Source organism: Bombyx mandarina, chromosome 08 (assembly GCF_030267445.1).
Source record: "Bombyx mandarina strain Sakado chromosome 08, ASM3026744v2".
Taxonomy (NCBI): Eukaryota; Metazoa; Arthropoda; class Insecta; order Lepidoptera; family Bombycidae; genus Bombyx; species Bombyx mandarina.
This window is the reverse complement of record NC_143215.1, coordinates 13923776-13936611: the sequence shown is the minus strand read 5'-3', so window position 1 is coordinate 13936611 and position 12836 is coordinate 13923776. Positions and strand designations below refer to the sequence as shown.

At 37.3% G+C, this 12836-nt stretch overlaps 1 protein-coding gene across 2 annotated transcripts in view; it reads right to left on the bottom strand.

Moving 5' to 3' along the window:
- The window catches only part of LOC114247267 (kinesin-like protein KIF12), a 40616-nt gene extending 32992 nt beyond the window's left edge, over positions 1-7624 (bottom strand). For both annotated transcript variants that reach the window (XM_089729269.1, XM_028180178.2), the window contains exons 1-2: positions 7029-7624; positions 6095-6242 (exon numbers count right to left, since the gene is read on the bottom strand). In XM_089729269.1, the coding sequence (XP_089585395.1) occupies positions 6095-6242; positions 7029-7176 (296 nt within the window). In that variant the 5' untranslated portion in view covers positions 7177-7624. The remainder of the gene's footprint in view (positions 1-6094; positions 6243-7028) is intronic.
- Positions 7625-12836: the final 5212 nt, after the last annotated feature.

Below are 12836 nucleotides of genomic sequence, written 5' to 3'. Positions count from 1 at the left end.
ACATATATTTTGCAATGGTAATTAAACTTTATGTTTAAGTTTTAAGGTTTATAATAAACTGAAGTCGTTAACATTATTAAACTTTTTTCTAAGAAATGAAGATGTTTTCGTGTCTGCAAACGTGGCCCCTGGAGCGTCTTATTTTTGTTCCTGATCCTTAATCTAGTACTATTATTGATCGAAGGTACCATAATAGCGAGTAAATTGTATTAAGTTTGAATGAAAGTTCAATATTAACGCCCCATCGATTTGGAGCAAGGTTCCCCGTCGAAAACATCTATTAAAGCTTGATCTATTGACTGAAATTGGATAGTAGGAATGATGTTCTTGTTTAAAGAATAGACAAGATTCCCTGTGCCGAATTTAACATGTCTATTGTGAAAACTTGACGTTAGTGACACGAAGAGAATGCCAAACGGTGCTACTATTGACAGCTTAAATTTGATATAGAAAATAAATTAATCTGTATAATCTGTAATTACACTTTTCATTGCATACGTACCGTTTGTGTTTATTTTTTTCATATATATATATACTCAATCTTAAACATGCAATTTTCACTCTAGACTCTATAGCAAATACTAAGAGCCACTAAGAATATTAATATTCAAGTATAAACGAATTGAATGAGCAACTGATTGACTCAGTGGTGAAGTGGTTATCGTCCCTGATTGTTGCGCCGAAGGTCGGGGGTTCAATTCCCAGATCGAGCAAACATTCGTGTAACGAACAGGTTTGTTAACTCTATGTCGGGTAGCTTATTTTCTATATAATATGTTAATTTTATGTTTCGTTTTCCTGTCGATGATACTGGTCGCTGGATGTTTGAGCTAAGTTTTTTTTTTGGTTAGATGTATGGATGATCTCACAGCCCACCTGGTGTTAAGTGGTTACTGGAGCCCATAGACATCTACAACGTAAATGCGCCAACCACCTTGAGATATAAGTTCCAAGGTCTCAGTATAGTTACAACGGCTGCCCCACCCTTTAAACCAAAATGCATTACTGCTTCACGCAGAAATAGGCGCGGTGATGGTACCTACCCGTGCGGACTCACAAGACGTCCCACCACCAGTAATTACGCAAATTATAATTTTGCAGGTTTTTAATTTTACATGATGTTACACAATGTTATTCCTTCACCATAGACGTCAATCGTGAACATTTGTTAAGTACGTATTTCATTAGAAAAATTGGTACCCGCCTGCGAAATTCGAACACCGTTGCATCGCTCGATACGAATGCACCGGACGTCTTATCCTTTTGGCCACGACGACTACAAAGTCATAAAATTATTGCATTGTCGGCGGTCCTTGATGCGTGTTCAATATAAACGGACCTCTTGAGTCAGTGAATATGAAGTTCAGAGATTCTGTGATATACCCAGAGCAGGATTAAAACTTATTGCCGCTCCTGGACACTAATACTCGAATTTTACTTAAACTTATAGTTTACATATTTTATTTTTCATATATTATAACATTTTTATTTTAAATTCATGGATAGATTAAACTTTTGAAAAAAAAAACGAAATTTATTTAATCCCATAAAATAGAAAAATCCATTATCATTTTAAATCTCCAAGGAATGAAATTGATTAAATCATTTTGATTATTAAATTTTACCGAAAGTGCCAAAATTATAATTCACTAATAATGGATGAATGTAATTTTTTTAATTATCAATTAAAAAGAAAATTATTAATCAATAGAATAAATTTATCATATTGAGCAATCTTGACAAGACTAAAAAAAAATTTTTCACTTTCAAAATTTTGTCGCCCTAAAAAAATTGCCGCCATGGGAACTCGTCCTGACTGCCCTTAGTCTAAGCCCACCGCTGGATATACCTCAAGATCCACATACGCTAGACCACGGAATAGATAAATAATAATATAATAATAGAAATAAATAGGATAGATAGATAGGATAATAGAAAATAAATAGGATTATTTATCTATTCCGTGCGCTAGACTATGAAATTTTATACTAAAAGTTTGCTTAGTTGGTGATTATCCGCTTTAAAAGTTTGATATTAAGCCATTTTAACGGCCGTCGGGTGTAGTGGTAAGTGACATGGTCACTACACAAGGGGGTCGCGGGTTCGAATCCCGCCAAGTAAAGATATTTGTATGATAAATATAAAATGTATTTTCCAGGGTTATGGATGTATATTAAATATATGTATGTGTATAATAAAAATTTTACATTTATTTCCGTTATCCGGTACCTGTAACACAAGTTCTTTACGAACTTACCACGGGACCAGTTAACGTGGCGTGATTGTTAGTAAATATTTATTTATTATTATTTATCAGTGAGAGTCATTGGAAACGTAGAAAATAGTACTATGACAACAAAAAGCGTGAGATAAAATCGTAAAAGCACTTTTAATTATACCGATTCGCGAAAACCGAAGAAAATATCAAAGTGTCATTCAAAGGTCAGCGAAAGCCAACTACGCCATAGCATGAATCAACCATGATTCACTACGCCATTATTACAATCGTGTAAAACCGTAGACCGATGTTAATTCATATTAGGTGTTAGTTAATTTTGTTGTATACTAGAGGATGACCGAGCTTTGCTCGTTTTTTTTTTTTTTGATAACGCCATCTTTTTGTGTCTTTAAAGCGGTTAGTTGCCCTCAATTAAGAAAAATGGTATTATTATTCGCCAATAGATGTCGGGAAGAGTTGATTATTGAAAACACGAATAAAACAAAATTTTCTGAAAATAAATCGTAGCTAGATCGATTTATCGCCCCCGAAATCCCCTGTATACTAAATTTTATGAAAATCGTTGGAGCCGTTTCCGAGATTCAGATTATATATATACAAGAATTGCTCGTTTAAAGGTATAAGATATAATGCAAGTTAGTTTTCCGCGAAGTTATTTGTATGTCGAGTGAGTGACTAATACAGTTTTACTATAGTACAACGATTGTATTTTTATCATATCACATCAGTGACATTTCAAGATTTCGATTCATTTTCTAATTTACATAATATATTTGCATAATATTTACATAATATTTGTAATGGAAATTTAGGAAAAATAAACGTATTTTTTCTCCTACCGACGTCGAATGTTCGGTTTTCGTCCCGCTGGGGAACAAAGTGTAACTTTTTCTCCCGCTGTACAGGGAAGAAAGTCTAACTTTTCCTCCCCGGGTACTGACAAGTGCGCATGCGCGTTAGTGTCTACGTCTGCTCTCACACACCTAAAATTCTCCGCCATTGTTGTGCTCGGGTAATTTGCAATATTTTGTTAAGTGTAAAAGTGAAATAAACAAAAGGCAATAAAATTTAATGAAGTATTAAACAAAGATGAGTTCATCAGACAGTTCTTATTCAATTAGTAGTAGTTTATTTAAAAAATAAAAAGCTAAATTGTTTTTTTATGAGTATGTCGTATTCGTTTCGGTTTGAAGGCTGAGGTAGCTGATGTACTGTAAAACTGACACTTAGAACTATGTTGTCAGGTGTTTGTTGTCTATGGTTTCCGGTAACCACTCAATACAAGGCGGGCTGTGAGCTCGTCCACCGTCTAAGCAATAAACAAAAATAAACCTATCGTTAACTATTAAATTTCTTAGTTAACAATGGTCAAAGTTTAAATTGTATTGCACAAGGGCTGTACCGTCCATTGGATTAGAATTCATAATTATTCGAAATTGAAAACAAGGGTGGTATCAACCCTGCAGGCTTACAAGTCATCACAGCTATAAAGCTCGCTGTGAACATCACGGTAAGCTCTTCAGTCAGTATTCTCCTTGCCTCGTGTTCCTTAGTACTGAGGGTCGAGCACTATTGTTAGGACTATGTTTCTCCGTTCCTTTCTGTCTTCTGTGCAGTGGATAGCGACATTGATGCTGGAGTACAATGTCGTCTTAATTTGATCAGACCAGCGCATTTTTACTGGTGGTAGGACCTCTTGTGAGTCCGCGCGGGTAGGTACCAACATCCTGCCTATTTCTGCCGTGAAGCAGTAATGCGTTTCGGTTTTAAGGGTAGGGCAACCGTTGTAACTATACTGAGACCTTAGAACTCATATCTCAAGGTGGGTGGCGGCGTTTACGTTGTAGATGTCTATGGACTCCAGTAACCACTTAACACCAGGTGGGCTGTGAGCTCGTCCACCCACCTAAGCATTAAAAAAATAATTAAAAAAAGGCATGGGATTACGCTCCCTAGGCCTCATTCCTTTTTTTTTTGTTTTTTTTTGGGTAGAGGGCCGAACCTCCTACGAAGTCCCCGCGCAAAAGGGGCGCGCGGGGTATGTGAGACTCAACGATCTGCATGGTGTTGCGAACAGACCGCGGGCCCAAAAAAAAAAAAGGCCTCATTCCTTCCACATTGCCGGTAATGAGTATTCTTTCGAGATTGTCACCCGTTTTCCTCGTAACGTGACTGAAAAAACCCGAAAATCTTTCTTAGGCAAGTGATAGACAGGTCTAGTTAGTAGTTAGCTTTTATTAGCTTTAGTTGACATAAAAGAAAACGATAAATCACGCAATGAAGGTTGGATCATTATTATATTTGTGACAGGTTTTATATAATGGCATCCAGGTGGCGTGTGTATCGAAGCGTTCGCTTTTCCGTGACGCGTTCGATATGTTTTAATTTTAATGGTTTGTTGTTTTAGCGGCCAGTTTACACGATAGAGTTTTCGTTCGAACAGTTAAAGGAGTTTTTTTTTTTTTTTATAGCCCTTGTAGGCAAATGAACATACGGCCAACCTGATGGTGAGTGGTTACCGTCGCACGTGGACTTCAGCAACGCCAAGGGCAGAGCCAAGCCGTTGCCTACCGCTTAAAGAAAACCGTATAAAGAAAGTGTTCAATTGGTAGCCATGGCTGTTGTCGAAAGGCAATGAAAAAATTATTAGTTTACTTTCTTTCCCTGTATTAAATGAAATTCATCTAAGCCCATTAGTAGCAAACGCAGGCAAAAGTTCCGACTCCATACAAATTTGAGTTAACTTTTACGCTATCGAGAACGTTAAAAAACTCGAACTGAGGTCACCAGGAGTGGATTCAGAATACGACCAACCCCGTACAGTATCTAGTTTAGTAAAAATAGGCAAAGACAAAACAAGATTTAAAATGAAATCAAATATAGAATACTCCATACAATGAAAGACTTATTCTACTTTTCCTGTAATCTATATATTAATACGTGAAGCAAAGACTTTGTATCCCTTTTTACGAAAATTGCGCGGAGGAGTATGAAATTTTCCACACTTATAGAAAATATAGAGCAGAAATGCACAATGCTAATATTTTTTTAAATTAATACATAAAATGTACATTAAATCAATAAAGAAAACATTACACACACTACATATCATGTATTTGACGCACACACGCATGCAAACTATTTATTGTCAAACTTTTGTTCTTGACATCTGTTGTCAAATTGAGAATAGATTAAATAGACATAGATTTGTCTTTGTTAATATTTTTTATAGTATAGTCTTGGCGAAATTTGTGATTATAGAAGTATAAAATACAATCATTATAGTGTACAAACTTACAATTCCAATTAATATAGTCGAATTTCGACTACTGCGGGACCTCTAGTAAATATAAAAATACGAATTTATTGACAATATAAAAATAAAACTTTAATAAATTTATCTAAAAAAATAATCACTTAATCACTCACCGGTACTATAAATACGAAAACAACACCTAAAGTCCTCAATATCTCTATTTAAATTAATATTTTAAACAATATTATTATATTAAGTAAGAGTGAACTTGTCTAAGACAAAAATCTTTTTACAATTATAGAGGTATTTTTTTATTTATTGCTCAGATGGGTGGACGAGCTCACAGCCCACCTAGTGTTAAGTGGTTACCAGAGTCTATAGACATCCACAATGTAAATGCGCCACCCACCTTGAGATACAAGTTCTAAGGTCTCAAGTATAGTTACAACGGCTGCCCCACCCTTCAAACCGAAACGCATTACTGCTTCACGGCAGAAATAGGCGGCGTGGTAGTACCCAGCCGCGCGGACTCACAAGAGGTCCTACCACCAGTAATTACGCAAATTATAATTTTATTTACATGTATTCCTCTGAAATACCTGCCATTTCTGGATCTGCTACGGTAGCTGTCGTCGTCCTTCCCACGCCACGTGCCGAGTGAGGGCAGGTTCACCACACTACTGCCTCTCACTGGCCCTTGATTCGGTTGCTCCGTGCTCCTAGTCTTACGGGAACTTAGCTCTTTACCTAGGATAATCGAGATGTATCTGAGGCTTAAGCATTTGAACTGATAAAAATAAATTAAAACAACAAATCGAACACATTACTGGTGGTAGGACCTCTTGTGAGTCCGCACGGGTAGGTACCACCGCCCTGCCTATTTCTGCCGTGAAGCAGTAATGCGTTTCGGTTTGAAGGGTGGGGCAGCCGTTGTAACTATACTGAGACCTTAGAACTTATATCTCAAGGTGGGTGGCGCATTTACGTTGTAGATGTCTATGGGCTCCAGTAACCGCTTAAAACCAGGTGGGCTGTGAGCTCGTCCACCCATCTAAGCAAAAAAAGCAAAAAAAAACAACTGCTACGCTTAAATTCCGCCTTTTATTGATTTAAAGTTTTAAGACTAAAGTTTTAGTGGTCATGGACTGTCAAGAGATTTTTTAATTAAATATTTCTTAATATCGATTCAAAGGAGCAACAAATTCGAATATCCAATTTCTGTGGGATGTATTTTTGAAATATTTATTGATTATTAAAAAAAAGTATTTAATTTCAATGGCAAAATTTACTTCACGGACGACTCGTGAAAACCGATGAAGATATCACAAATAATAAAAAAGTTATTTTTCAATCAAATGTTTCTTAATATCGAATCAAAGCAACAAATAATTCGGTTATCTGATTTCTAAGGAATTACATTTTTTTAATTCTTATTTATGATTTAAAAAAAGTTATATTTAATTTCAATGCCAAAACTACTTTAAAAAAAAAACACAATAGTAGAACAAAATTTATGATTTTCAAAATCCGTACCAATTTTCGCTCCGGCCAGAGCTTCAGCTGATTTCGAGATGCTCTTCGATAGAGCAGATGGTGTGGCTCGCATCGGCTTCGTCTGCCGCTGATGATGAACCATACTCGAATTGGCAGGACGTAACAATTGCAAATTTTTCAGCGCCATTTTTTGTACAAAAACACATTCTCATTGAACACGTAAAAGTTTTTCATTACAAATATCGTATCGATTTTTGAACGTAGTTAGCAGACAAGACTCGATAACGTGACATTAAAAAGTTTTAATATACATACATCACAAATGCGGGCTCGTGTCTGTATTTTAAATAGAGATAAAAAATATATTTTTAAAACCGACCTTCAAAATTCACTAACAATATTGAAATTTAATTACATGTAAAAATAAGAGAAACGTAGTATGTGTATGTAAGCTGTGTTATTATTTTTAAATTAATAAATCGATTCATTCAGTGAGAACACGCACGTGTGTTTAATTTAAAAAAAAACAATCTATTGGATGATTTCAATTCAGAACGAAATTTGTTTGGCGCCAAGCGACTTTTTTTAAATATGGCGACGCGTATGCTACGACCGCGCTAGTTTTGCAGACTGAAATAATTTCAGGGGGGTTGTGAAGTGAACGTTGATGGGGTGTCCTCCACGGTCACTTGCCGTAATTGTTGACGTGGGGACAAGGTATATATTACATAATCTACAATATGCAATCATTATCCTGATGTCACTGTATATTAATCGATATTTCATTTTTTTCGAGCTTCATCAAAAACTCCTTTCTCATTTTAAATCGATTTTCCCGTTTAATATAAATTTTATTTTGAGTTTAACGCTGCACGTCTCTATACGCCTTTGCTCGCCCACCTGTTCTGGTGAAACTGGAAAGGCCTCCGAGCCATCAGTAATCCTTCAATCATAAAAAAAGCATTGCTGAACCAATTACGAATTATGTGTTAACAGATTCCATATTTTTTTGCGTTGTACGCTTGGAATTGTTTAAGTACCTACATTTATAAAATATGCACATAGATTCAATATTTAGATTATAATGATAATCTGCCGTGAAGCATTATCATTATAATTTAAATATTGAATCTATGTACATTGCCTCCTGATATGTTTTTGATTTAAGCCAACAATCCAAGTATCACATTTGCCATTCGCAATCAAGAAATTCTCCTCCCACGAACCAACACCCTTTACCGGATTCACTTGGAAATTTTAGCGGAAAACTGCTAACCTTCAATAACATAGATGCAACCAAAATCGATTGAATAAGAGATTGTCAGCTTTATAGTTGAAGTTTTTGTTAATGCGTTTCATTTTAATTGTTTTAAACGAATTTTTTTTCTACCCCTTCTAGTGATCTCGTGGGGTCACACTAGATTCACCGAATGAGTAGGTGAGCTCACTAACTTGGTGACGTTGCTAACACTAGCCCTAATGAGAGCCGTGCTTTGTGAATCATACGATATTGTAAACGAATAAAACAAAAATAATAATACGATAGTCGCCGCTTTTTCATTAGTTATTGATGAGGATAACAACGTGAGGGTGTGAATGGGGAGCGGGGTTACTGACCCCTACGTCCTATGTCCAGTACGCCGACAAATACACACGATAAATTAGGACTTCGTAAAATACTTCCATTGGTTATTAGAGACGGTATTGTGAGTCCGCACGGGTAGGTACCACAATCCTGATTGTTTCTACCGCGAAACAGTTATGCGTTCGGGTTTTGAAGGCGATGACTTTTAGCAATTATTATACAATGCAGAGGCGGGTTTACCATGGTGTTGGATGTGGGCTGGCGGCGGTGTTAGCGGGCGCTTTCAATGAACTTGTTAGATTTGTACCTATTCCTAGCTCGCCCACCTCGCCAGATACAGTTGAGCTCTTCTACCTAAGAGATGTAATGGTGAACCAGCTTTTATTCTTCTAAATTGCAGCGCAAATTATGTAAAAGATTTATGCACGCAATATCATTACGTGTGACGTCATGGCAAATCATCAGCTGTGGTTATTGCAAAAAAAGGTGTTAGAATAATTAATACTAATTACATATACGGTTTAATCTCTCGTTTATTATTTTCATGGTTCGTGACCACGAAAGCTTTGTCTAATGCTCACGACTCACCTGGCTTTAAGAAATGACCAGAGCCCATAGACATCAGTGAATGCCGCCATTGACATTGGCGCTTGAGTTGATTACGCAAATCGTAATTTTGACGGGTTTGATTTTTATTACGCGATGATGTTTATGAAAGCTTACATACTCTGGGAAAGACAAATCCGAAGACACTGAGAATGAATCGACCTAAAATACTAAAACATATATTAAAAACAAAAGAAGGTAAAGTTAGGACGTTTCAGAGCCTTCGATTCGCCTCGAAGGCTCCGTCGGCTGGGCGTCCTTGGGGTGAGCCGCGCTGTCTGGTTGTAGTGTTGACCGCGGTAGCCCCCCTACCTCATCCGGGTTCTGACCTCGGAGGGGATCGAACGTCGGGTGTAAGGTTGCAGGGGAGTCGTTTAGTGGGTGGGCCCTAAAATTCCTTGGGCCCGCGGTCTGCTCTCAACACCTGCAGACCGTTGAGTCTCACATACCCCGCGCATAAGGGGCGCTCTGAAACGTCCTAACTTTACCTTCTTTTGTTTTTAATGTATGTTTTAGTCTTTTAGGTTTCTTTTAGGTCGATTAATTCTCAGTGTGTTCGGATTTGTCTTTCGCAGAGTATGTAAACTTTCATAAACTACATAGCGTAATAAAAATCAAACCCGTCAAAATTATGATTTGCGTAATCAACTCAAGCTCAAATGTCAATGGCGGCATTCACTGATGTCTGTGGGCTTTGGTTATTTTTTTAAACAAGGTGAGCCGTGAGCCAAAGCTTTCCTCGTAGGAGGTTCGGCCCCCGGCCCGAAACAAAAAAAAAGGCAATCCAAACGCTTAGGAATAGAAAACGACATAATTACTTCAGTGCGCAGCGTAGGTCACCGGTGACCTATATGCCAGTCGACGTGTCAAATAAACAGTCATTACACAACTGTTTAGTGAAATATATTTGATTTATTATTACTAAATTCGTCATGAACTTATTAAGATAAAGTTATTTGTTAAGTAAATTTATTAATATATTCCTCTTAATACTGTATAATTTATTATATGTATGTATGTGTGTATATATGTATGTATATGTATATGTGATTTTGTACATATGTATATATATACTTTTTTGTATCTATTCGTAACTTAATATAAATTTCATTGCACCTACCAGGGACGTCTTAAACTAGGCTGGGGCCCTTGGGCACACAAGAATTTGAGGCCCTTTTGGAAAATAAAAATAGGGAATTATAATAACATTTTTTTACTGAGTATGACTATTTATTATAGGTAATCAAATACAGTATGATATAATAATGTTAATTATATTAGAATGCTGCTGGTTTTTTGGTTACGATTACGTTGAAGGTTCCTTTCGAAATTTCTGTTGAGCAAAATATTCCATTATATCTTTAAAGTCAATTTTTTTAAGGATATCACTTTCTATGCCCATAATTGACAAATTACTCAGCCGTTCTGGTAACATTGTTGTTCGCAATTAATTTTTTATTCTCTTAAGCTGCGAAAATGACCGCTCTCGACTAAAATTGGTAACCAAATTGTCGGTTCTTCGGGTGCCCCTGAGAATCGGGGCCCTGGGCACGGGCCCCGTGTGCTCTTATGGTAAAGACGGTATTGGCACCTACCACTATTTACTCTGCACTACCTTTGGTTGACTGGTAGAGAATGCCTTAGGCATTAAGTCCGCCAATGTAAATTTTACACGAAGTGTAAAAAAAAAAAAATATTGAGTAGAACAAAAAAACTCGACTGCATTATAAATACTAACTGAAAAACGAAAAATAAACTAACTACTTTGGCAATAATATTGCAATTGAACACAAGATACTAGTTGGATTGTTTGTTAATCGTAATAGTTCAAATTCCATTTGACTCCATACAGAAACGGGCTGTTCGGATGGTCGATAGTCCTGCTCTCGCGGATCGCTTGGAACCTCTGGGTCTACGGAGGGACTTCGGTTCTCTCTGTGTTTTATACCGTATGGTCCATGGGGAATGCTCTGAGGAATTATTCGAGATGATTCCTTCATCTCCTTTTTATCATCGCACCTCCCGCCATCGGAGCAGAGTTCATCCATATTATCTGGAAACGCTGCGTTCATCGACAGTGCGTTTCCAAAGATCTTTTTTGCCACGTACCATCCGGCTTTGGAATGAACTCCCCTCCACGGTGTTTTCCGAGCGCTATGACATGTCCTTCTTCAAACGAGGCTTGCGGAGTGTACTTTATGGTAGGCAGCGGCTTGGCTCTGCCCCTGGCATTGCTGACGTCCATGAGCGACGGTGACCACTTACCATCAGGTGGGCCGTATGCTCGTCTGCCTACAAAGGCAATAAAAAAAAAACCCCTACGGTAGTCAGGCGAAAGCATAATCTCTATACTATTATATAAAAATGAATTGCTGTTCGTTAGTCTCGCTAAAACTCGAGAACGGCTGGACCGATTTGGCTAATTTTGGTCTTGAATTATTCGTGGAAGTCCAGGGAAGGTTTAAAAGGTGAGAAAATATAAAAAGCTCGGAATTAACTAAAAACAAACAATTTTGTTTTTCCTTTGATGTGTCCCCTTGATGTGTCTTTTATTTTGCGAGTAGTAGACATAATTAAATTTAATTTTACCGTTTCTTGCTTTGTTTCTTTGGTTTTTTTAAATGTTTGGAATACCTACTTAACGCTTATTATTTTAAGTTGTCGCCGTGGCGTAAAGGATAAGACGTCCCGTGCATCTGTATCCAGCGATGCGAGTGTACCAGTGTTCGAATCCCGCAGGCAGGTAGGTACCAATTTTTCTAATAAAATACACAATTGTTCGCACATTACTTAAATTCATTCATGGAAATAATATGCGAACAATTGTGTATTTCATTCATTATGTCGTTTTCTATTCCTAAGCGTCTGGATTGCCTAACTTTACCTTCTTTTGTTTTTAATATATGTTTTAGTCTTTTAGGTCTCTTTTACATAAGTAGATTCATTCTCAGTATCGTCGGATTTGTCTTTACCAGAGTCTACTAGATATTCCGGCGCCTTTGTAAGAAGTTCGACGAGAGAAATCGACATAATTACTTCAGTTCGCCACGTAAGACCTCGGTGTCCTATATGGTAGTCATCTTAATTCCAACTATATTAATGAGTGTAAACAATATGAACGCGGATGGATTAGTTGCCGACGAATGACGAGAATGTTTAAAGCATTCAAAAAGTAAACGGTAATTGAAATGTAACATATTTTTATCCGTTGGGATGTGAAATTCCAAAAAAAAGTAATAATGGATGTGTTCAATTATTTAATAATGTGTAAATACAATGGCGGGGCATGCATACGGTCCGTTGGTTAGCAAAGCACAATGACGCGTCGGTCCAGTCGGTCTCGGTTCGATTGGCCCAGTGATTTTTGTTCTAGCAGTACTTAACGTGGAACGTTTCCATTGTAACTTACTCCCGTCAAAAAAACGTCCACGCCATATTCGGTTTAATACTGGTGGTAGGACCTCTTGTGAGTCCGCGCGGGTAGGTACCACCACCCTGCCTATTTCTGCCGTGAAGCAGTAATGCGTTTCGGTACGAACGGTGGAGCAGCCGTTGAAACTGTACTTGAGACCTTAGAACTTATATCTCAAGGTGGATGGCGCATTTACGTTGTAGATGTATATGGCCTCCAGTAACCACTTAAAACCAGGTGGCCT